This window comes from Cajanus cajan, chromosome 6, assembly GCF_000230855.2.
Source record: "Cajanus cajan strain Asha chromosome 6, NIPB_CcT2T_4, whole genome shotgun sequence".
Classification (NCBI taxonomy): Eukaryota; Viridiplantae; Streptophyta; class Magnoliopsida; order Fabales; family Fabaceae; genus Cajanus; species Cajanus cajan.
In genome coordinates, this window is record NC_138522.1 from 50,063,560 (window position 1) to 50,089,756 (window position 26,197).

The 26,197-nt window shown below is 33.5% G+C and overlaps 3 protein-coding genes across 5 annotated transcripts; 2 read left to right on the forward strand and 1 right to left on the reverse strand.

Moving 5' to 3' along the window:
- The first annotated feature begins 2,179 nt into the window (after positions 1-2,179).
- LOC109817094 (Protein phosphatase 2C family protein) lies at positions 2,180-9,575 on the forward strand. The gene is made up of 11 exons (XM_083077483.1): positions 2,180-2,338; positions 3,662-3,784; positions 4,820-4,883; positions 5,798-5,906; positions 6,431-6,584; positions 6,739-6,864; positions 7,137-7,260; positions 7,660-7,736; positions 7,926-7,978; positions 8,600-8,654; positions 9,198-9,575. Exons 2-11 carry the CDS (start codon positions 3,668-3,670, stop codon positions 9,399-9,401), a joined length of 1,083 nt encoding a protein of 360 aa, XP_082933609.1. The 5' UTR covers positions 2,180-2,338; positions 3,662-3,667; the 3' UTR covers positions 9,402-9,575.
- Positions 9,576-11,044: 1,469 nt separating this feature from the next.
- On the reverse strand, positions 11,045-15,293 carry PGR3 (proton gradient regulation 3). Of its 2 annotated transcripts, XM_083077482.1 has the most exons (4): positions 15,092-15,293; positions 11,607-14,997; positions 11,321-11,495; positions 11,045-11,227 (listed from the first exon to the last, which is right to left on the reverse strand). In XM_083077482.1, exon 2 carries the CDS (start codon positions 14,978-14,980, stop codon positions 11,669-11,671), a length of 3,312 nt encoding a protein of 1,103 aa, XP_082933608.1. In that variant the 5' UTR covers positions 14,981-14,997; positions 15,092-15,293; the 3' UTR covers positions 11,045-11,227; positions 11,321-11,495; positions 11,607-11,668. The 2 variants fall into 2 exon arrangements, with proteins under 2 accessions (XP_082933608.1, XP_020237895.2); XM_020382306.3 differs by having other exon boundaries at positions 11,607-15,293.
- A 2,955-nt stretch (positions 15,294-18,248) lies between these two features.
- Positions 18,249-26,077, forward strand: LOC109817086 (Sas10/Utp3/C1D family). 2 transcript variants are annotated; one of them, XM_029275169.2, is made up of 6 exons: positions 18,249-18,566; positions 18,664-18,719; positions 18,789-18,843; positions 18,965-19,045; positions 19,332-19,588; positions 23,667-25,751. In XM_029275169.2, exons 1-5 carry the CDS (start codon positions 18,362-18,364, stop codon positions 19,571-19,573), a joined length of 639 nt encoding a protein of 212 aa, XP_029131002.1. In that variant the 5' UTR covers positions 18,249-18,361; the 3' UTR covers positions 19,574-19,588; positions 23,667-25,751. The 2 variants fall into 2 exon arrangements, with proteins under 2 accessions (XP_029131002.1, XP_020237869.1); XM_020382280.3 differs by lacking the exon at positions 23,667-25,751 and adding an exon at positions 25,784-26,077 and having other exon boundaries at positions 18,250-18,566.
- Positions 26,078-26,197: the final 120 nt, after the last annotated feature.

The following is a 26,197-nucleotide window of genomic DNA, read 5'->3' on the forward strand; positions in this document are numbered from 1 at the left end:
AGTTGTGCTTCCGTTGCCACCGCTTGAAGGAGCTCGCGCCTCTGTTGCCACCGCACGAACGAAGTCACGCTTCTGCTTGAAGGAGCCCGCAACTCCGCTGCCACCCGCGCGAACGAGATCGCGCTTTCGCTGCTACCACTTGAAGGAGTTCGCGCCTCCGTTGTCACCGCGCGAAGGAGGTCACGCCTCTGCTGCCACCATCGTGGAAGGAGATGGCACCTCCGCTATCATCGCATGAATGAAGCCGCACTTCCGCTGCCACTGCTTGAAGGAGTCTGCGGCTCTACTGCCACCGTGCAAAGGAGGTCACGCCTCTGCTGCCACAACCATGGAAAGAGACGGCACCTTTGCTGTTACCATGCCTCCGTCGCCACCGTACCTTCGCATATAATATATGGACTATTTTGCAAATATAAATAAGTTAGAAAACTTGCTATTGCCGGTAAATTTTCTACCTCATGGATGAGGCATGTACCAAAGTACTTCATATTAGAAACACTCTATTTTTTAATATCTTAGAGTATATTATGTCTTATACTTTTTTTTTTCTCATAATAAATACTCATATTTCTCTTAACCAAATGCATGATGCTTAAATTTTTTTATAATTTATGTATTTTACTAAATTAAAAGAATATAATTTAATTAAAAATATTTTAGTCTAAAAATAATTAATATAAAAATAATATAAATTAGATTTTATATAAAGAAATAAATAATTGTTTTAAGTTAAATTTTATAAAAAGAATAGATGCCGTATTTTTTTATTCATACTTAATATGTTATTTAACTGTATCTTTAATTCACTTAACTGAATTTGTGTTGAATTTAATAATATGTTGTTCGATAATATTTTAATTTATTAAATTTAAATCATGTTGAGTTAATTTTTTATTTCTTACTAAAACGTTGAATGTGTGAATATTTTGCTATAATTATTTTTTTAAATCAAAGACAAACAACTCACTCTATTTTTTAGATATTTTTTTTCTCTGTCAAACGAGCCTTTAGTAAAAAAATAAAATAAAATCAGCAATTCATTTAATTGGAAAGTAATGGACATGAATCTAACCCTCCAATTTATTAACAAAATTCATTTTTTTAAACTATTTTTTAACTTTTAACTTTGATAACTATTTGTACCTGAAACGTATTATAAATCTCCACATATTAAAACAGAAAGCGAGAGTTTAAATTTTTTAGATAAAAGGTTAAAGGACGATCAAATTTGTATAATTTTAAAAATAAAAAGACTTGATTGAATAAAAATTAAAATGATAAAATTATAAATAATTAAAATTTTACTTTAATGAAATTCTTAATTGATGATATATGAAATTTAGTTTAATGAAATTCATAATCTCCTAGATTTTGGAAGTAGCAGGATAGTTTTTAATTTTTTTTTTAGTAAAAAAGTTAAGATTAAAATAAATATGCCATGAAAAGTCATATCCAACCATTTCTTTAAAACTTTGCAGGATAATTGTATAAACACCAACTTGTCAAGATATGATAATTTCAGTTAATGCATCCATCCAGGACTTGGTAAGAATATTAAAAAAAAAAAGAGAGGTTGATTATAATATTTATTTATGAACTTTCTAGTGCCGGATTTGTATTAAAAAAAAAAATGAGGATGCCACATTAGTTTCAGTTTGCATGGCATGGCCATTTGTTAACTTACCAACAATTATTAGGCATATTCGTTGTCACTATCTGTCATTTAAACCTCATCAAATGTGTCACTAAAATACAAAAACGAAAAATCTTTTTATTATTTACGATACCAAACATGTGACTATGTGTGGCCTTGGAATTGGATGCAAAGACGAGTCACGTTGTGAGTGTAAATTTTCGTGATTCTCTTGCTTTAATGAAAAAATTACTTTATGAGATAAAATTTAAATACATGGACCTACAATAAAAGTTTAAAAGGTTGAAAATGAAAATAGAAAATAAAAAATAAAAAATGACAATATTTGTCAAGTGTGATAATTTTATTTATTGAGGTATGGTATGGGTGTATATGTTTAAAAAAATGAACCAAATCTGATGACGTCATATATGAATAATGAAATTTAGTAAAAAAATGATGAGATCGTATCGTAAGGGTGGAGTGAAATCCGGGGCATGGATATGTGAATAAGCAAAAGATATATGACTTTCAGAAACTACTTTTCTTATTTATTTTTATTTTCTTTCTTTCCAATTTTCATATAATAATGAGAAAAAGGGATAAGAACAAACAAAATCCAAGAAAGAATGAAAATGGCGTTAGTCTCTGGAGAGTCACCTTGAGTCCTCTCGAGCAATTCAATTCGCTCTTTACTCACTTCAGGTATCTTCGTTTCTCAATTCATTCTGCTGCTTTCCTCTACTTTTCCCCCAAACTGTTTATTATCTTTATGATTCTTATAACTCGTCGATTTCTTCACCAATTCTTTTCTTCAATGAACATATGATTACGCTAATTTTTTTTCTTCTTTCAAGTTATTTCCCCTTCCCGGATTGAATCCTTAATTTTATTTTTTTTATTTCGCTTTTTACTATGTTTTTCTTTTGTATTTTAATTTGATTTGTTTACTTGTCGTCTCATATTCTCATGTACTCTCTCAAAGTCAAAATTGGGCTTTCTGTTTGTCGTCCAAATTTTCCTTTTTTTCTCCGAATATTGTATAGAGTATGCTTCTTTTTGTTGAACTTTCATGAAACTTTTCAATTTTTATGTTTCATTTTCCATCGCAAGTAATCGGTTCCTTCATATAGGTTGCTTGGCTTTCCGTTACTTTGTTGTCGGTGCTAGCTTTCTTGAATCTTGTGAGCGAAAGAAAACAAAAATTTTAAGTATAGACGACTCTTTGGTGGGTGGAGTTTTCTTTCCAGTTTCGGACTTGAAAAAGTTCCCTTATGAATATCTTTCTCCCGAGCTATGATTGCAATGCAGCATTACTAAAGTTCTTTCTCGCATTTCTCTCCATTCCGTTGTCTTTGCTATCTTAAATATTTTTATCTTAATTTCTCATAAATATGTTGCTTAAGCTAATATATCTGTGGCACTGTGCCTCTTTGGTGAAAGCAAAGTATTAAAAACCAGATCAGGCCGGCCAGAAGCTTGTTCAACCAGCTAGACCATGAACTAGCTAGGTCTCTGGTTTAATTGTCCCGTGCTATAATATCTAATTCATTAGTTACTCTTTTAACATCTTGCCTATTTTACCAGTTGGGTGTCAAAGTTGGCAAATTAGATAAGTGATCCTTCAGAGGTTATTTAATGTTATTCAGAGGCACTTTCCAAGCGGTACTGACCGCTTCTAGTGCTGCAGGGTGTCTTTTAGTGCTTTTGACTACATTGTATTGGAACCCAAACTCCTCACCTGTCTGGGTTTTAAATACATTGGATGCAAGTGTACTAATATCCTATCCAATGCAGTGTTTTTGTTTGTGCTTTCAGTGTAATTATAGCTTTTTTTATTATTTTTATTTCCCACGTTTATAGCATGAAATATCCATTTGGTATGATGTTTGCACATTATATTTGCAGTTATCAGAATATTATCAATGGCATACTTATTTTTCCTATGTATTATTTCTTTTGGTTCAAGTCTTCTTTCATTTCGCTGCTTTAAGAAATTAAAGTTATTGCCTGTTTGTTTTAATTCAGATAGGAATGGGGATATATCTCAGCACTCCCAAAACTGAAAAGTTTTCTGAAGATGGTGACAATGACCGTCTTAGATATGGTTTATCCTCCATGCAAGGGTGGCGTGCAACAATGGAAGATGCTGTGAGTAATTATTGTAAAAAATTGCGAGTTTTATAAGTCAAATGCCTGTTGCATATAAATCCAGAATTTTAAAGTGAATAATTATAAACCCCCAATGTAGCAAATGGCAATGTCTAGTAAGAAGTATCCCGTGGTGACAAGGGTATTATGCTACTCAGAATCTATCAATATTTGAATCCTGTTTTACGCTTGGATTTACCCCCCCCCCCCCATTTATTTTCCTATTTACAATAGACCATAAAGTTTCTCGCAACATCATCTTCCCCCTTTTTCCATTAGCCTCCCAATTTGTTAAAACACTAGTATGGCACATGGATTGACATATAGTTTCAATAACGTGGTTTATGGATCAGCAAGTTACTCTTGAGCTTTTGGCAAATGGTTTGTTGGAGAAATAAACAGTACAGACTTTCTGCCCCCAAGAGTTTAGATATGAAGCTAGTATTTTCTTGCTGAGGTTTATAGGTTTCTCTTGTGCTTTTATTTTTTGTTGCATGCAGTTCACAAGCGGTATTGTTAGTCATTCTTTTTTGGTTTATACTCTCTTTTATAATGGTAGAAACAGATAAATATTTGTTACCAAATTCTGAGAAAGGCAAACGTCCCAACATTTCTTGAGACTTGTTCTACCAGAGGTTGTTTTCAATTGTGTCTGGCAATAATAGCATATTTGTATAGTACTCTGTTGATCTCATGTAGTGGGCAATTGAACTTTCCTTGTCATTTTGGTTGAGAGATTATGATGATGTAGGGAACTAGAAGAAGTAATTTTATCTTTTGTTTCAGTGTTTCAATAGAAGCAATGATTGGTCCAGTGAAATGCAATTTCAGAATGGAATTTTATCTTTTGTTTGTGTTTTTAAAAGAAGCAATAATTGGTCAAGTGAAATGCAATTTTAGGAATAAAAGTGAATACATTGATTCTGTTTTTAATTTTATATATTTTAATTCATTTTATTGATTTTTCCTGATTCAGATTTCAGATCGATAACCTTTTAATATGCTGTTGATTTTTGTTCTCTTTTCTTTTGTTAGCATGCTGCATATACTGATCTGGATGAGTCAACTTCATTTTTTGGTGTCTATGATGGTCATGGAGGTGAGGTTTGAAAGTTTGGCTACTTGGGTTTATGGCACGTTTTTACTACTTTGTTACAAGTTACAATTTTTTTTTTTTTTTTATCATGCAAGAATGATTTATTTTAACCTTTTCCATTTCATTTTCTCTCTTGAATAGAGCATCTCACACTCCTAATCCAACCTCCTCTGTCTAATAAGGCATTGAAGGCTAGTATACAGTATCTTCTAAAGATAAGAGAAAGTAAGGAGGAAAAGAAGAATTGAGAATCCCTATATGATCAAGTAGAACATTCAAAACAACAATACCCTCTAATCTCTCTGAATATTCACAAAAGAGACACTTCTGCAGAAACCAAACCATGGTCCAAATAATATTTCTATTTTTTGCTTCAGAAAATTTATTTATTTATTCTGAAGAAGTCATAAAGTTATCCTTTGTTTTGCTCTAGTTGTAGCTGATAGATAGCCTGATTTCAACTTTTGAGGACGATTTAAATTTTGAAGTGATTCCTCATATGATTTGTGCATGCATGAAGACCCTAGTGCATTACCATGTTTCCTTGCATCCCATTTATGCCACTGTAACACGTGTGCCTTGAATGTAGCTTCTCAAGATTTTAAACCCTACAGGGCTTCTATCTCTTGGTCAATTGGATTTTCTACTGTGCTTCTAAATTGTGTCTGTAGTTATGCTCTATTTATTGAATTGTTTGTTTGCGTACATATCCTTTCAAACAAATAGGTTCTGGTTGCCCCTTTCAAACCATTTTTCTCAGAAAAATCAAGGTCTATTTATACCATTTTTATGATGGAATGCATATTTGACTTGAGCTACAAATTTCAATAATCCCCAACAGAACAAGAGGAAATTACTACATAAATTATGTCTAGTTGAAATCAATGTTGTGTTCTCACTTGATCCCAAAATTTCAGGTAAGGTGGTTGCGAAGTTTTGTGCTAAGTTTCTTCACCAACAGGTGCTCAAAAGTGAAGCATACTTAACTGGAGATATAGGAACCTCCCTTCAGAAAGCCTTTTTAAGGTTAGATGTAAAATGATGGCCACTGCTATAGCACTTAATTCCTCTGCCTGAGTTCTGCAATTAAATGACAAAATGGTTTCAATGTTTCATGATTGCAAAGAGTTGAATTTTTGTACTATTTATGACCTTCAATTTGGATCATCAGCTAAGATCTCAGTTTTATAGTTCTTATTATTGATCCCTTTTTTTTTTTCTTCTTTTCTTTAACATACAAAGAAATTTCATTGACAATGGTCGCTCTAAAAGTCATTTAGTTATGTTTTATGCACTTGAGTAATAGGAAGAGTGTGAAGAAATTAATTGCTGATTATGGTATTGTATTTATTAATTTACTGTGTCACACACTAAGCTTACATATTACGGAGCAGACAGGAAGCAGTGTTAAATATATTCTCATTTCTGGTCTAATTGAAAAAGAATAAATAGTAACTATTAATTACTTATACATCTTATCCGCACCCTAAAACAAAAATCCAAAAATAAAAGTTATGAATTGGTTTTTTGACATTTTCAATATTACACAGAATGGATGAGATGATGCGTGGTCAAAGGGGATGGAGGGAATTATCAGTATTGGGGGATAAGTTTAACAAGTTTACTGGGATGCTAGAAGGGTTGATTTGGTCTCCACGAAGCAGTGATGATAACTGCCAAGTTAATGATTGGGCTTTCGAGGAGGTAGGTGTGAGATTTGAAGGATATCTTAAATGATACTTTTCAGTATCACTGCTTCATTGGATATACTTGGTAATTTGGTGCATGGCGGATGGCTGTAAGTAGAAATAAGTTTCTTTCTGCATCTCCTTAATTTGAATTTACTGGTTGCAATCAGGGGCCTCATTCTGATTTTGCTGGACCAACATCGGGGAGCACTGCCTGTGTTGCAGTTATTAGAAACAACCAACTTGTTGTTGCAAATGCTGGTGATTCACGTTGTGTGATATCCCGGAAGGGGCAGGTAACTTTTAGAACAGAAATTCGTGGAATATTAATTATGTTTATTGTCCACAGATATATACATAAAGTACAAATAAACATAAAATGCGACTTCTTATGTCTAAAAACTGTACATTGGGAAATGTCTGCCTCTTAAGTCGGTGGGTCAAAGTTCTTGGGGGGACTTTTTTGAAGGCATAGGATATGGTTTGTCCCTTCTTATTTTCAGTTTTTATAAGTTACAGATCTTGTAGGTATTTACGTATGTTGTTTTACTATGGCTGTTTTCTACAGGCTTACAATTTGTCTAGAGATCACAAACCTGAACTTGAGATTGAGAAGGAAAGAATCTTAAAAGCTGGTGGTTTTATTCATGCAGGACGAGTTAATGGAAGTTTAAATCTTGCAAGAGCTATTGGTAATGCACCTATGGGCCAGTGAACTTTTAAACAAATAATCAAGCCTCTATTTCATTTCCTCCTCTCTTTATTTTTTATTTATATCTTGAGTGAACAGCCGGGGCTGTGCTAGTGCATCTTTAGCTCAGGAAGGTCCATGAATTTGTGTGCTTGATGAATAAAATCACATATGAACAACTTTCTACTTGTTGTATTTTGTATGTTTTATTTTGGTTCTTTACAAGAGAATGAAAATGGTTTTGAAATCATAATTGAAGATTTCAAATTTGTATATGTCTGTTCATGACACTAATTTCTTTGTGAAGTGACAGATTCCTATTGGGATTTTGAGGGGTGGGGGGTGGAATGGAAATGGTTTATGAACTTGTCATTCTTTAATGTGTTTCAATTTACTGCAGGTGACATGGAATTTAAACAGAATAAATTTCTTCCTGCTGAAAAACAAATTGTAACTGCCAATCCAGAAATAAACACTGTAAGTTTGTTACTGTAATATAATCCTGCTAGCTGCCCCAGTGATTCATAGATGTGCCACCATTTCCATTTTTCTATATGTAGGATCCATAATAAAATGCACGCGAAGGGGCATAGGGCTTACTGCTACTTTAAAGTATTCAACTTTAAGTGACTGATATATTATTATTGATTTGATATTTTCTTATAGGTTGAGCTTTGTGACGAAGATGAATTTATGGTGTTAGCTTGTGATGGCATATGGTATTCTTCTTAAACTTCCACGTTCCCATTTGATTTTGAATGTTATGATGTATTTGGAAGATGTCACTTACATTATTAAAATGTAATAACCAACTGATCTTCATTTTATGCATACTAGAAAGACAATGTCATGTGTCCCTTCTGTGGGTGGGATAAGTTTCTTGTTTCATGCATATAAACGAGTAAACTACACTAATCTTTTAAAATTACTCGCTGATGCAAAAGCCTCTAGTTTCAAAAGAAAAATGATACATGTAAACCAGTTTGTACAATGGGGAGAGAGAGATTTAAAATGTAAATGACGGGATGAGAGAGATAAACACAAAAGATGATGTTATACAAATGTATCATTTTATGCATATCATCAGTTCATTACTCTTTCAGAAATCACATAGAATTTCCCTATTTTCAGTTTTCATCAATCGAATGCCTTCATTTAATTTTTTGGAGATACATTTAAGTTGAGGTCTTAGCATGTCTATGCCATCTACCAAAACATAGTTGACACCAAGTGTGATTCAAAAAATGGTAATTTGCAGAGAAAGAGAGAAATCTACAGATGTCTATGCCTTCAGACTTCCTTTCTGAACATAATAATTTATTTCTCCTCATGATTTTCAGGGATTGCATGTCGAGTCAACAACTGGTAGATTTTATTCATGAACAATTGCACTCGGTGAGTTCTTAGTTTTAACCTTTCTCTCATGAGATGATAAAGAATTAACTCATTAAGAAGTAGCTGTCATACTGGTTCACAAATTATGCTTATTGATGATGGTATTTAATGCAGTACTTAGTACTTTGACGAATAATAACTGTGCCATTTATGATTGTAGTAACTGGAGAGAATTAGTAAAGGATACCGCTGAGCAATGTCATGTTTTTTTTATGGTGGACAGAGTCGCACTGTCTTCTTTGTCTCTTAATGCATTTCGCTACAATAACCATTGTCCTTTACTGAATCTCTAGCTTATCACTTAATACTTAATGCACTTCTCTGCAATAGCGATCTTTAATCCATCTCTTGCTTATCACTTAATGCACTTCTCTACAATAGCCATTTTCTTTAAATCAATCTCTAGCATTTTGCCATTTCTGATAAAATCAGTATGACCAGTTGCCTTTTTATGTTCTGTATTTATGAAGTGCTTATTTTATTGTATAATGTCTATGGGCTGATCTGGGTAATCGTCTAATTTATGATTATTTTATGTTGCAGGAAACGAGACTTTCTGTAGTGTGTGAAAGAGTACTTGACCGGTGTTTGGCACCATCAACTGCCGGTGGCGAGGGATGTGACAACATGACCATGATATTGGTGCAGTTCAAAAGACCTGCTCAGTCTAGTGCACCTGCAGAAGAGCAATCCTCTTCAAACGGACAAGCTGAACCTGAAACAAAACTAGAGAGAAGTGAAAGTTAGTATTGTTCCTTAGCAACAGTTCAAATATTGTATCATATACATATATTATACAATATACATATATGTAGTGTGCATCAGTGATTAGAATGCGTCCGCATGATCATTTTCCTTTCAACTCACATTATACACAACAGCTATTACGATTTCCATAAGAATATCACTTTTTCTCCCTCCCGTTTCCTCTCTTGTCTACTTTTCACTCTTAAAATGTATGTTCTGCATGTTCTACACGCGGCTCCAAATATCAGTAATTTTGTAGTTATGATCAACAATCTGCAAGAATGCTCCACTAAGCTCAGTAAAGAGTGTTTATGCTAGAGAAATATAAACTAAAAAGGGTGAGGTATCTTGACTTGGAGAAATATTTGTAACAGTCTTTATACGTGTTTTCAATATACTTTTTGTTTTTGATAAATGTTTTATAAAAATCAATACGCCTAGTTAACCGATGACTTTAAAGTGTGTTGATCACAAAGTGTATTGAGATTTGAGGGCTATATGAAAGAGTCTAATAATGGAATTTTTTAGTAGTATAGAGCTAAAAGGTGGTGCCTTTTATGGTGTATACTGTATAGTTAATACAGCCACACGTGTCTATGATGAGAAAACTTTCAATATCAGACTAATGAGGATTGGGCCCAGATGTGAGTCATCCCTTGAGTACATAGAAAATTCCACCTGTGTGAGATTGATAGCTATTCCAGCACAGGCTTGATCATTCTCAAGGTACAGACAATTGCACCTTAACAATCGTGAATATAATCTTTGGTTCACAATTACACTTCTAATCGTATTTGAAGAAAAGTATCTGAGGGTAATTTATTTATCAGTTTTTATTGGTCAGAGTTGTGTATATTTTCATCATATTTGTAAAGCTGTGCAGATTTTTGGTTATACAATTATTTTTATATAACAAATGCTAACTGAAGTTCAATAATATAATCCATATTTAGAGGGAGGATTTTGTTGTTTTTTTTTTGTTTTGGTAAAGATAACATATAGGAGTACCTTTTATGGAAGACAATTATGTTCCAACTGATTAATACTGTTATAGGTAATAAAGTTCTTTCAAATATTTGTACCATCTGTATAAACTTGAACTTGGTACTTACTGGTTAAGTTAGAACAAGTCTAGCGTAAATTTTTTATTTAAACAATATCTCCTTTTTAGGTTACATAAACAATGTCTGCTAATGATTTGGGTTAGAATAATTATTTTGATTTTAACCTTTGTTTTTTCAAGGGTCAAATTTTATCTTTTCGTCAGCAAACAAATGAAATAGTCAGAATAGTCCTAAACATAAATTCCTCTCAGCTAATTTTTCAATTCAGAAATAACACTCGTTAAATAAAAACTAAAAAAACACAATTATTGTTCAAAGTATTTAATTTCATCGTAAATCACAATTTAGTCTAAATTGCAAGTCAAGATAACCTCAAATTTATTTATAGGTAAAATACAAAAAAGTAATATGAATTTATTATGCTCATAAGTCGGTTTGGTTCAATTTGATTTTATTCATGAGAACTGAAAATCAATCTCAACCTAATAAAAAATACACCTTTTTTAATTATCTGTATTTTTTTAATTAATTTGACGGACAGATTTTATATCTAGAAGTTCTTGCATTTTTATACAAATATTGGTGTAAAGTATCCTTATGTTTTATATATTTCATCGTTGGTTTACATCTTGGTACGATATGATTACATCTCAATTCCCTTATTTCTCCCATTTTCCCAACAACACACACTCCAACCCCTTCTCCATTCTCACCTCTCTATAATCAGCCCCAAAAGCCTCATCTATACAATAGGGAAGCTGCCTGCAATCACGAAAAAATTGTATGAATTTAAGTAATCTCAGCATATAGTTTGTATAGGAAACATAAAATATAGTTACGGGTAGAAATACTCACAGTCAATGTACAGAATTTGTCCTAAGTACCACGAAGACTTTTTTTTACACAAGTAATTATCACCATTAATCAGCTGCAGTTTTCAGAATGAAATATATATTTTGCAAACCAATCATTTGTTGAAAGATTGGTACGCAATTCCAATCTCCAAGGCCTTTTCCAAGGCAAAGTGACCCTGGACAAAAAAACAACGATAAAAAGATGTTAATAAAATAAAATATCAAATAAAATAATAAATTACATTATGTTTCCATAAAATCATTCTTAGTAAAACATTAGCAGTTACCTTCATGCCTCCCTTTTGAGATCAGTGACATAATAAATGTTCCCACAAGATAACTCAGTAAATCAACATTTATTAGGCAATTGAGCAAATGTTCCGGCATTGGGGCTACACCCCACAACCATCATCTTCTTGAAGACAGAAAAGGCACGGTCTTTGTTTCCTGACATACTATGCCCACGAATGAGAGCATTAAAAGTGAAGACATTAGGTTCAAGACCCATAAGTTGCAGCTCCTCAAACATCTTTCCAGCTTGGTCCACCATTCCAGCATTTCCAAAATGGAAAATGAATGCATTGTAAGTATAAAGATCAGGAGCAATTCTCCTATTCTTCATTTCACTTAAAAGAGAAAGAGCTTCCTCCAACCTACCTGATTTTCCAAGGCCATTGATCATGAGATTGTAAGAAACAGTATCAGGGTCAAGGCCAGTTAACTTTAGTTCCTCAAAGTAGTGCACAGCATCATCAACTCTACCAGCCATGCACAAACATTCCACAAGAATGGTATAGGACTTCAAGTCTGGCCTTATGCCTTCTTTCACCATCCTTTTGAACAAATCACAAGCAATATCGACGTTGCCTGCTTTCCCGAATCCATTGATGAGAATATTATAAATAGCACAGTTAGGCTTGCATTGATAGTCTGACATCTCCTCAAAAATCGTCATTGCTTCCTCTGATCTTCCAGCCTTTAGAAGGCCATCTATAAGAGGGCCGTATGTACAAGGCGTGGGAGAGAAATCACCACTTACAAGTTCATAATATAAATCTAATGCCTTGTTTATGCTATTAGATTTCACAAGGGCAGAGATGACAATATTATGGGTTATAATATTGGGCTTGCATCCCCTACAAAGCATCTCATTGTAAAGTTCAAAAAGTTCATCGATCCTCTTAGATTTGCCATGAGCATCAAGCAACAAGTTGTAGGTGAAAATATTTGGGCAACAACCTGCATTCTTCATCTCAGCAAAAAGTTTCAAAGCTGCTTCGGTGATATTACATCGAAGAAGCCCATCCATCAAGCAGTTGTATGATTCTGCGGTTGGGTGAATTCCCAATGTTTTTGTGAATTTGTCAAACAAATTTCGAGCCTGAAGAGCCTTGTTCCGCTTACAAAGGACTCTAATTAGAGGTAATATCACATTATCATCTTGGCAAATAGAATTGCATGCCAATCCTTCTGCAAATGAAATGGCCTTTTCTATTTCTGCTTCAATCAAAATACATTCCATTAGTTCTCCCCAGTATTGATTGCCTGTTTGTAAACCTGACTGATGAACAAATTCCATGACAATCTTGATTGCATCCTCAACCTTTCCATGCTTTACAACACCGGGAAGGAGGGTGCACAATGTTACGTGATCAGGGGAGAGAAATTTCTTCATCTGATGGTAAAACCAGAACGCATAACAAGCTCTGCCTTCTTTGAGCAAGCCATAAATGATAGTGTTATATGTCAGAACATCAGGACTACAGTCCATCATTGTCATTCTACAGAACATTTTCAAGGCCAAATCAACTGCTTCATTCTTGCAAAGACAATCAAGGAGTGTGTTAAAAGTTACTGTGTTTGGAGGGCATCCAGACTCTTTCATACTCCCAAACAAATCAAGGGCCTTTAGGAGTTTTCCCTCTTTCCCTAAACCAGTAAGCAAAATGTTGTATGTCACAACTGTAGGAGCTAGCTTCAAATCCTTCAACCTCCCAAACATTTCCCATGCCTCATCAACTCGGTCAGCCTTGTAAAGTGTGTCAATTAAAGAATTAACTACAATTATATCTGGTTCACACCCTTCACTTGACATCTCAGTCAAAAGTTTTATGGCTTTGTCTATTTGACCTGCTTTGCTGTAGCACTTCATCATCATGTTATAGGTTACCGAGTCTGGCAAAAGCCCACAATTGTGAAGATCGTTGAATATATCTTTTGCTTCTCTTATCCTACCCATTTCAGCAAGACTATATAAAGATGCGTTACATGCTGCTATACTTGGCATAATGCCTCTCTTTTTCATTTTTTCAAAGGTGCCAAGAGCTTTTTCAGGATCGCCCAACTTTCCATAATAGTTAATGAAAAGAACATACGAATAAGCAGTAGGTTCAACACCCAGAGATTCCATACTGTTGAAAAGCTCTAATGCCTCATCTAATCTTCCCAGGTTCAAAAGTCCAGAGATCAACGTGTTGTAAGTATGAAGATTTGGAAAAATTCCTTTCACTCTCATCATTTCTAACATATCAAATGCCTGATCAACTTTCCCAGACTTGCATAAAGTCTCAATAAGTATAGTGTAGGTAATAACATCAGGAGCATAACCATCAGCCTCCATCTCACTCCAGAATCTTTTCACTGTTTCCAAGTCACCGTAGTTGCCAAACTTGCCCATTAAAGTAGTGTAAGTTACCTGATCTGGTTTGTGACTGCTAGCTCTCATCTTTGAATATAACTCCCTGGCCATATCAAGTTTCCCTGCAGCACAAAGCGCATCAATTAGAACTGTATAAGTGACAACATCAGGCCCACATCCTTCATCATCCATTGTCTTGAAAATCTCATACGCATCGTCGATTCTCCCTGCTCTCCCAAGCACTCTTATGCATATAGTATATGTGTAGATATTTGGCCTCAGACCCAAAGTCTTCATCTCTTCCAATAAATCCATAATGGTTCCAGTGTCCCTTCTCCTCCCCAGTGCTACCATCAATGCTGAGTATGTCTTCATGCTAGGCTGCATCCCTTCTGAGATCATTCTTTTGTAAACCTTCAAAGCCTCTTTACAAAAGCCAGGTTGGAGCAAGAAATAAATCAGTCCATTATATGAATATCCATTCAAGACAAACCCAGCATGCCTCATCTTTCCAAGTGCAAATGGTGCTTGTCGAATCCCACCTTTAATCGAAAGAGCCTTAAAAATAGTCAGGTATGTATTTGGATTCCTGTTAATTACTTGCTGTTGCATCAAATCAAAGACAAAAGCCATATCCTCAACCCTCCCATGAACCCTCAAGAACTCAAGCATGTAATTGCATGTTTCAGTGGTGTGCACAAGGTTGGGCAACTGGGAAACCATCTTAAAGTACGAAAGAGCAGAATTTGGATCCGAAATTGACTTCAGAACGCCAATAACTTCTTCAGAAGACACTCCAGTTTTGCTATTGCCATTTACCACAACCACTTCATGGGCACGTCTTGTCTCAAACACACGGAGACCCAATTTTCTTTTTCCATGTTTCTTCCAATTTACCAAAGACCCATTTGGAAAAAAATTCATTTTGACAGATGGGGTTCCTCCAAAGAACCCATTGTTGCTCATGACATAAACATTGGTGTCATTCAAAGCAAGACAAGAGGACAAACCACTACAACACATGGTTGAAGAACAGAGCACTAAAACAGCCATAGAAATGCAAAATTCCAATAATAATCAGCGAAAGGAGAGAGTGAAATTCAGAACAAGCACATTGAAGAGTAGTGTATGAACCTGTCACCGGAATTGGGTATGCAAAGTGAGCAGCACAGATAGTTATGGTTATTCAGAGACGGAAACACAGCCAAACATCAAAAGCGCATAGTTTGCTATGTTAGTATTCCATCAAGTTTTAGTTTTGGATATTTTTGCGACGAAAATATCAGCATGTCCCGGCTAAGGTTCACTCCTTCCGATTGTGAGGTGACAGGTGAGGATACGAATGTACCCTTATCAGTCAAACTTTACTATCAAATAAAATGTTTATATGTTTGTTGGATAAATGCTAATCAGCACATTAAATTGTTATTTAGAAAAATTATTTATCAATTCTTTAATCAATACTTTAAAAATAATAGTTTTTTTTTTAAAAAAAAACAAGGAGTCTCTTAATCGTTTAAAAATAAAGTTATCTATAAATCATATTACATCTACTTTATGATTTAAAAATAATAATTAATATAACTATTTGTTATTAATGTGTCTTCATAATAATTATTATTAGCAGAAAAAAAAAAACACTTTGTGTCTTATTTAAAGAAAATATGAGAGATTATTTTTTTTTTAATATTTAAGAAATATAATAGTCTACTAAAAACTTAAGATAAAAAATAATTACACATATTAATATCCTTTTATAAAAAAATATAAATAAAATTTAAATTATTTTGATGAAATTATCAATATTGAATTGAAAAAAAAAATCTTTGTATTAAATTCTTCATATTTTATAATTCAAATGTTATAATTGAGGGTGGGTATTTATTTATGTTGCACAATTTTTTTATATAATTGTATATTTTTTTATTGAGAATTCTGATTATAATATTTATTATTTTATACTTTTTATATATAATTTAAAATAAATATTTTTATATAATATTATTTTTAGGAATTATTCTTAAAAAATATTAATAGAATATTAATATTAATAGTATTGAAAAATTACTCTAACATCTTTTCAAAAAATCGTTTTATTTATTTTAAATATAAACAAATATCAATCAATTCTATCATATTTAATGTTCGATCTCTAAAATATTTTTTTATTTAATTATTTTTTATAAAGTGATTTATTAGAGTTAGCCTAATAGTCGAAGTTTAAAATAATATATACAAGGTGCTAGACTCGAATCTTAGTGTTATCATAATAATTTAATAGATAAAAAAATTATATATCAAGTTTCAAGTAAAGTAATTTAGGAAAACAAGTTATTTTTAGATGAGATTCACAAAATTAAATGATGTAAATTAACTTTATTAGTTAGCGCGAATCAATGTTTTTTTTGCTTATATTGAGAACTACATGAAATATTAATTTTTAATAATTAAAATTAATTTATATATTACCTATTTTGTCCCTCTCCTCTCCATTTCTCTTTCATTCTTTTTTTTGTCCTCTTTCCTTCTGTTACTATTGAACTTTGAAATGTGTCTTCTCTCTTCCTTCTTGTTAGTTGTAGACTACCACACACTTACTTTATATGTAGCCGGTAGTGCTACTACTAGTCCATTTCCTTTCCAAAAGTTTTGTTGTGCAACTCCACACGATGCTTTTGAATGTGACATTTTTTTTATGGTTGATCCTGTAATGCCTTTTAGATTTGAAATCTTAGTAGATATACTATAGATATTTCACTCAATTCCTCGCTTTTTAAAACCATTCATTAGTCGTAATCCTTCAAGTGTAACCCTTTCTAAGATGTCTAATTGTCTTCAGGACTGTTGACTATTTTCAAAACTAACACAAGACTCTTTAATATACTTTGTCCTCACTCACACATGATGACTAGGAAACTTTCTATAAAATGACTCATCATTAGATCGCTCCAAGTTAAGCTCATTGAGTCCTTAAGAGATGAGTTACTGAAAAATAAATGTATATTGTTGATATAGGTAGTATTAATTTATTTTTTTTAAGTTATTCTTAACAATACAATTTCTAGATTTCTCTAATTTTGGTGTGCTTGGGATCTTACAAATCGAAAAGTCATTTTTGAGGTTAGAGATGATCATGCGATGCATAAATGAAAAAATAATAGAGGAATTGTTGAAAATGATTATAGTGGCGAGCATTGCTTAGAAGTAAAAAAATAGAATAAAGAGCAAGACAAATATGGTGGAAAAAGAAAGTACATCATGTCAAGGTTACAATTGTAGTTTTAAATTAATTAAAATAATAAAAAATTTAGTCCATCATGAACCATGTAACTTTGTAGTCTACCGTAATATCTATCATGAAAGTAAAATGAGAGATTATTTAGTTAAAGTAAAATAGAGCTAATAAAATTTTAAAATTAATAAAATTCACTTATTTTTTCTTTCATGCTATGTGCCGAAACAACAAAGAAATTAACTCACATTGGATATAAGATGATGAAATTAGTCTCTCATTTGTAATATAAGTACAAGTTTAATCAATTCAAATCATAGTATAAGTGATTAAACTTGTACTCTTAAAAGTAACACCATCAAATAAATTGTATTCCTAATAATGACATCTTGATTTATTATAATGACATATTGATTTATTATATAAAAAATGTGCAAGATTAAATTATCGTTCATTTTTTTCCTGCAACTTATATTTAACCAATTACAAAATCAACTATATTTAGTTAAATTTACACATTAATTGATTCATCACAAATTTACATGTATACTTGTTACGTAATATTAACACACAACAAAGAATATCATAATAATTTAACTTCCTTTTTTTTTATTTGAATTAAAATTCCTCTTAAATTAAACAATCTTTATTTATTTGAAATTCTTGCCTCATATTTTTCAGCAATTGATAATAGACATAATGTAAATAACATTTATTAGGAGTAAGTGTAAAAGCAATATATTTTTTTTGGTACTTTTCATAATGATATAAAAAAAAAATAACAATCCAAAATTTCATCTAACTTTTAATTTATTTCTTTCACCTATTTTTATTCATTCTATTTCTTACATGTCTTTCTATTTATCCCATACAAAGATTTATATAAATTCCAAAATATACCTCGAATCATTTTACAATATAGATTAAATAAAACTAATTATACTACACTTATTTTGAAAACATTTTTTAGATGCAAAGTTAATTTGTAGCACATTTTTTTATTAAAAAAAAGCCATGATTGAAAAGTACAAACGCAGACCTATTTAAACGGTTCGAGGTAAAGAAAGGACTAAGGAGTGGCTGCTTAGTTCACTCATAAAGTCTGTGTTTTGATTCTTCGTTTTTTGTAAATCCAAAATCCGAGCCCTACCCTTTGTCTCTGAATATTTGCAATGGTGAAAGGAAGTGAAAGCGGTGCAGTTCCTGAAGGGGTTATGGATGCAGTCAACAGCACCCTCTCCAACCTCCAACAACTCCGAACGCACTTTCAACACTTTCTGTCTCTCTCCGACCCTCAACTTCTCTCCCAAATGCCACCTCTTCAGCGCGCTCACTCTCTCTTCATCTTCTCCAAAATCACTTCTACCCTCCTCGCACGTAATCCAATAACTCATCTTTTTTATAATCTCTGTTACAATTTCGCGTTTGATTCTACCTTAATTGTCTCTCTCTCTTTGGTTTTCGCTCTCTCCAGTGAACGTGAGGTGCAGTGGTGTCCACCCAGATGACCACCCCGTCAAATCAGAGCTCGTGAGTTTCTGATGATTTTGTTTTTATAACCTTATCTTTTGCTGAAATTTTTTATTTTTGTGTTTCCAGGATAGGTTGGACGTGTACGAGGACAAACTGGAACGGTTGCTTGATTTGAGTAGAGGTACATGTTTCTTTCTTTTCTCAAAATGGAGTTAGTTTCATACATGAAGGATTGAAGGGTATGATTGTTTTTCAAGTTTGAATTATCTGAATTTGAGTGATTTTTGGTTTTGGTTGTGAAGCTCCACTACGACCTTCTACTACCTTGAATTATCAGGCTGCTACTCGCTTCATAGAGCACTCTCTGCCTGACCTAACTCCAGGTGAGTGGTGAATTATATTATGGACAAAACATGGATGCATTTCTTTAATTTTTTTTATAATGTTTTTCTCTGATTAAAATTAGAGTTTTGTCATGGTAATTCATGCTATAAAGGTTTTTGTTAGAGGTCATTATAGATTTTCAGCATGCAAGCACTACCAAAATACCTAAGGAATTGCATCTAAGTTTTGTCATTGTTTCATTTCTTTTGAGAGTCTTCTATTGTGTCTCTTCCGGTTTGATCTAGTGTATACGAAGACCAAAGAGAAGTGGTTTATTTTATGCAGAGCAAAGGGAAAATATGAGGAACATTAGTAGAGGGGAGAGACCAAAGATGAACCATCTAGGTCGTGCAGGTCAAAAGAGGAAGTATCAATCTTCTGAGAAACAACAATCTGTTCAAACGGCTGCCAAGGAGTTTCTGGAGAAAGCAGCCCGGGAGCTTCTTGGTGACAACAGTGGCGGTATTAAGGGACCATTACAAGTTGACATTTCGGAGGATGATGATGATGAATTGCCTGTGTCCTGATCTTCCTGAATTCTGGTAGAGTTTCTTGTGATGTTCTTGCTTATTTTGCCCTCAGAATGTTTTCTGTTATAGTAACTGTGGTGCGAATGTGATTTATATTTTAGGAATTTTCTCTTATCAGTGTTAAAATGAATTCTGAACGTACAACATATTTTATGGGATCTTTGCAAATCTGTCATTGCACCTACTAGGTATATGTGAACTGCCAGTTAGGAACTTGTTGAACATTTGATGATTGGAGCCACTAGATATAAAGAAATAGACTACTTTTACAGTTTACTGTAATTTATTATTTATTATTTAATTATTTAATAATTAATAGTTGACATTGAGGATTTGTCTTTCAAGATTTATCTTGATTTTCGACACGTACAGTAAATCTATGAATTTATTGTAACTGTAAGTTGTCATCTGTTAGCCCTTTTTGTTAAATAAAATAATTGGTAATATCAATTTTGAAATTATTGCAGTTTAGAGAGTTGTTAGTTGTAACACATGTAAACTGTGATTGAATTTAAACTGAAGGCTGTATGGTATTGCACACGAAACACGTGTACGGTATTCATTTTAGGTATGCTTTACAGTTTAAACTTTATTATTGGAAATGGAATTCATTGCTATCATAATGATATTGTGCCGTTGTGGAGTGGAGAGTTTCCTGGCTGCTACGGTGCTCGCCTTCACAGAGCGCTTCAATGTAGCATCTGCATTGCCCTTTTCACAGTGGAAATAGTGAGGATCATGGCAGCATAGCACTGCACTGCTGAGATCCCAAAAAAAGCCTTCGTTAGACATTAGGGCTTTTCTGGGGGGTATTTTAGGGGTTTTTGAGAAAAAAACACTACAAAAAGGGGGTGGGACCTGCTTTCGCTCATGTCTCATCTCTCCCGACTATCTTATCCATCTTATCTCCTCTCTCCAGCAATGAGACCTGCTGCCTCCCTGTATTGTGTCTTTAGCCCCGGCGAGACCTGTTCCCTCCCTAATAAATGTCACGACTTTTGAGTAATTTTTATCATCTTTTAGAATTTACATGTATATAATGTACAATATATAAACTGTATAAAAAGTTAAGAATAGTGATCATCCCGCTATCCCACGTGTTTTTGGGGTCTGCTGTTGTGCACTACTATCTGGGTTGGATAACACTCTTAAGTTGGAAAGTCATCAACTTCCACTCAACTGGATATAAAATTGTTGAGATTGAGACAAACAAAATGTGAAAGGAATGTTAGTTTTGCACTTTTTTTCATATCATTAATGGTTCTTTCAGTCTCACAATATTTGGGAGAATGGACTGGTATCATTTGTGTTACTTAGTGGCACTGTAGGGAATGAGTATAATAAATAATGTTAAAGTAAAACAAAAATTAATTGTCATGAGTTGTGAGCTGGAGCTTTTGGTTATAATTTGTGGCATTACTGAAATATTGTTGATGTGGATAGAATTAGCTGAGCTAGAGCACCCATCTTAATAGCAAAGCACCATTAAAAGTCCAAAGAGAAATAAAATGTAGTGCCACTGTCAACAACAAAATTTATTTTTGGATGCATCAGTCTGGTTAAACAATTGGAGGTAAACCCCTCTTTATTGCTGATGGAAGCATATTTAGGTTTCATGTTGCTAGAACTTGATCACTAAAGCTTGATTTTACCATGTTCATTTGCCTCGTGAATAAAATCATGTTTTGCCGTCTTTCCAACTGAGGAATTTTATGTATCACATGCTGTTTATTGCTGCCGTTTAATTTAAAATAATGTAGAATCTTTGTTTGATGATCAAAACATTTTACTAGTACGTAGATGCTTTTGTAATAATCAAGTAAATTGCCAAATAATTTCTTCAAATGTAATGATGAAAGCAAATTAGTCCTTGAAAATGTATCAAGCTCCTATCCTCCAATATTTTTAATTTCAGTTCAAAACTCAAACCAGTCCTTGTGACAGTGCAAATTATAAGGGACATCAAATTTAAATTTTAGTTGCTGACAAAATATTCAAGGACCTCTGGACAATTTTTTTCTTAAAAACTAATTTAAGTTGTACTGTCTTTGAGATATACTTTCCTTGAGATATATTTTCTTTGAGATATATTTCCTTGCAGATATTAATTTGTAGGCAAATTTTGAAAAGTGGTTGCAACTAGAAATTTCTTTCCCAACATTTGGAAATTCCTGTATGATTAAATTAGCATAGCTTGTCAATAGTGTTCTATAGCAGCATAGTGACTCCTAGCGCTATATGTACTGCCATAGCATCACACTTCTCTGAAGCAGCCACAATAGTGGCATTTCACAGCGCTATCCACTGTTATGCTAATGGTGTCCACATTCCTTAGAATAGCCCCCAATATTAATGTTAGAGGGGCATTTTATGGAGCTAATTTTGGGTAAAAAAAAGGTTTCAGCTTGTAAAGTAACCCTTTAAAAGTTCATAACTATGATGCGTCACTTTTCTCCTCCAGTACCCTGCGACTACTGGATGACCTTCTGTCAACCAGTGTGATCCTCTGGTGACTCTAGCAGCCCATTTAGCAGTTTTTTTTCCTCGTTATCTTGTTCTCATCAATCTCTGTTTTCTGTTAATTTTTTTTCCTGTCTCTTTGCCTCTCTACTTTGAGTTCTTTTTTTTTTGGGTGTTTTCTCTTGTTCTCTTTGTTCCACTAGTTCACGTTCTCTACTTCTCTGTTTATTTTATCTTAGTCCGACTCTGAGGTTTTGTTTTGTTCATTTATCTCCCAGAGACCAAAACGTATTTACTCCTTTTTTCTCTCTTTGATTAGTCACGAGTCATCCTTTGTTACTATTTACTGGTATGTTAGGTTAAGAGCGTACAACCTATAACTTTTTATTGTTAATTATAAACATGCCAAGATTTTTTGAACATTTTTTAAAAATAAATTTCAGCATTTATGCATATTTAGTATGAATTATATAAACTGTATAAAACATTTCAAAATAGCAGTCATCCCAGTGCTGTACCACTAGCGTTTTGGGGTTAGCCGCTATTTGAGATTGATATATGATTGAAGAGGGAATGTTTCTTTGGTTTTATATACAAAGAGACTCCGTCCTCTAGCCTGTTTTTGAAGTAAATTGGATAAACGAAAATGTTTGAACATGATGGTTTAGGGTAATTGATGTTTAGGGTTTAGACAAAAGCTTGAACATAGTTTGTGATTGATCTGTAATTTAAATCTTCATTCACTCATACGGTCTTTAATGCAAAAAACAATGTGAATCTGCTACTAAGGGAAATTTTACACAATTAATCCAGTCAGCTGCTTTTCTTTGGATGATAAATCACAACTCATTGGGAAAGTTGAAATTAAAGAGCAATTTGTATGCTATTAGAGATGTTTGTAATCAGTAGTTGGCCTGCTCTCACAACCATATTGTAAATACACTTTCGGATTCAATCATATAGTATTTCTTTTATTCTATATCAGTTTCTCGCTTTTTCTACCCTCTGAATCATGTTTTTTAACATGGTGGTATTAGAGCCATACCACCTACCTTAGATTTTTTCTTTTCTGCTGCTTATTCGTTTGTTCTCTTTTATTTACTTTCTTTTTGTTTTTCCCAGAGAAATCAAACTAATCATTTGTTATTCTTTTTATCAGATCTTTTTTCTTCCTTTCCAAAAATAAGAAATACTCTTCATTCATTTTTTCTTTTTGATCAATTTTGTGTTTGCGATCAAAAGCCATAGCTGCAATCAAATCCTTCTTCAGTTCAAGAAACTGATGGAATTACGATACTCAAGAACTTCCATCGGATTTCTCCCATTGTTCAAAATCACCTCAAGCTGGTTTATCTTACTCTGAAATTTGCTGTTGTTGCTGCGGCTCTTGAGACTTACCTTCATGTCCTGTTCAACATTGGTTTTTTTTTTTTTTTTTAATACAGTGGCGTGTGTGGGAGGATATGGTTTCTCCCTTTCTCACCTCACTATTATTTGTTAAAATGCAATGGTTTTCAATTTAGTGGTTCTTTGGAGATATTATTTCACTTTGGGCAATATTGCAAAATAATTGATTTACATTTACCAAGAATGTTTGGTCTCAGTTCTTGGCCTATCTTCCATTTTACAGGCCTTTGATACTTCTAGATAATAAAAAAAATGTGAAAGGGGATGTTGTGTACCCTGAACCTGAAGATTTTGTCTCATGCTCAAAGGGTCTCTTGCTGAAGACACAATTGCTGCAGCATTTCCTGCATCTCGAGCAATTCTTTCTTGAAAGATTGCTGCTTCTTGGAGTCTTGTTTCTTTAGGGAACTTGTCCCTGATCAGATGTGTGGGAAATTGGTATGGCTGAGTCTATAACATTGGTCTCGCTCATCAATGGGGTTGTTTTCTCCTTCAGTGCCCCTTCCCCTCTTTGTGGCACTTTGATGTTTTGCTCACCAAGGTGTTTGTATTTTTCTCATTGAAGGCAGATTTATAGTTTTGGTTTATTGTAACTTCCTTTGATGTAAGCCTCTGCCATAAATGGTTAAGCCTTTAAATCATATTTCGCTTCTATTTTGAGTTGTTAAGTATTATTTTTGGCTTTTGTTTTTGTTGATTAAACTTTGTTGCTTCCGCCTTATGGTGGGTGGTTAAGCATTTATCATTGTTTTGCTTCTGCCATTTAGGTGCTTAAGCCTTGTGTTATACCTTCTAGATAATGGTTAAGTTTGTGTCTTTTGGTGATGGAGTGAGGGAGGTGAAGTGATAGTTGATCTTCCCTTGCCTTACTCCTTCAACACAATCTTCTTCCTTGAGTCTTGAATCCGGAATGTTGAACCAGCTATGAGGACAATTTTGGAGTGAACCTAAACTAAGAAGGAAGCACTCAAGCTAGAAGCACAAAGGAGTGCTCACGGCTAGCCTTAGAAGCTCTAGGATTCCTAAAGCTAAATCAAGGAACTCGGTGACTTTTGGAGAGAAAATGGTTGAAGTGAACTTTCAGATTTCTCATATAGCAAAAGTGAATACAAGAGTGAAGGTAGGCTACTTAAATAGGCTCGGATCCAAGGCACTTGGCGCCAATTCACATGGCATGTAATTGACGCCCAAAATTTGAATTCAAATGAAAATTTGAATTCAAATTTTCAGCCACCATGCGCATGTCCATGAATCATGGCTCCAAGATGCATCTAAGTTACATTTAACAAGCATTTGAAGTTGATTTGATAGCGCACATGTTCAGCCACCCATGGCTTAAAACATGTGATCCAAATTCAACTCAAATGGCTCCTAAATGAAACCTAGATTTGGCATTACTTACCTATTTTATTATTCCTTCCAATTTCCTACTCTAAAGGCTTATGGCCTAAAAATCCTAATCTATGTGGTCCAATACAAGATCAAAATATATGAAACGTATACTAATATTATATTATACTAATATTACAATAAAAGACACTGGAAATCTCAGGGTGTGGCTCATGTGAGGAGTAACTTGGGCCCACTGGGCCCATCAGGCTTTGAACTAACCCAAATTTTCATGTCTAGCTCATTCCTCTTGAGTCTTTCAATGTGTCACATCTTGACCTCCTTAGCATGATTCCATCATTTGGCTTTGTTGTTTTAACTTTTGTATACTTCTTAACTGATGCATTTTCGACATCTTTCATTGTGTTTTGTTTTGTTACATGTATTGCTCATTCCAAGCTAAAAGTGTTGTGAACACCTTCCAATTTGTGGGGGACTATTAGAAATGTAGTTTGTAATCATCAGTTAGCCTATGTAAAAAGCTCTCAAAATCATATTGTAGATATCATGTTTCTTAGCACGGTCACATGCTACTTGCCATAGATTATGATTTTAAAGTGTGAGAATATCTCTCTGACTGTCATTATTGTAATCATGGGATGCATGCGTAAACTGGATTGGCCTTTGGGGGAAACGCTTGAACAAGTTGGTTTGTGCTCCTAATATAATATGGATAAATCAATTTAAATACATGGAACAAAGTGGCTTACTTCTGAGTTATTTATTTTTGTGTTTGGTTGTTTCGTGCAAAGTTTGTATGCACATATAAATGTGCTCAAACCGAAGATAATCTGTGAAAGCCAGGACATGAGATTCCACAGCGTGCAAGTCTAATTTGCTTGTTTTGTAAATTACACGTATTTGGATCGCCATAATTTGCGGATTTCTAATATTTTTGTTTAGTCCTTTTATTGTGTCTGAGATTTTATTCTTTCGAAATTTTATTTTCAGTGTGCGTGAACAAGATGGAGCAATGTCCATAAGGAGGGAACACCACAGCGTTGCTTTTCGGGATGGCGACGAAAACTCTCATTATCCGGTTTTTTCAATAGATGCATGCTTGTGACATTTGACGGGTTCTGCTTTTTTGTTTTTAAAGGTTGGATTTGTATATGGCGAAATTTTGAATGACGAAGCTCTTAGATTTCTCTTGAGACTTTTGGCTAAAGTTTATAGATACTTAAAAATATTAAAATGTACAAAATTTGCCTTAACTTTAATTTTTATTCTTATTTTTTTCCCTCACTAATTGTATAAATATTTGGTTTAAATATGTTTTTAATTCCTTAGGTTAAGGATAAATTTGTTTTTGTTCTTCAAATTTAAAATTATTTTTAATTTATGTAATTTTAAAAAATATTATTT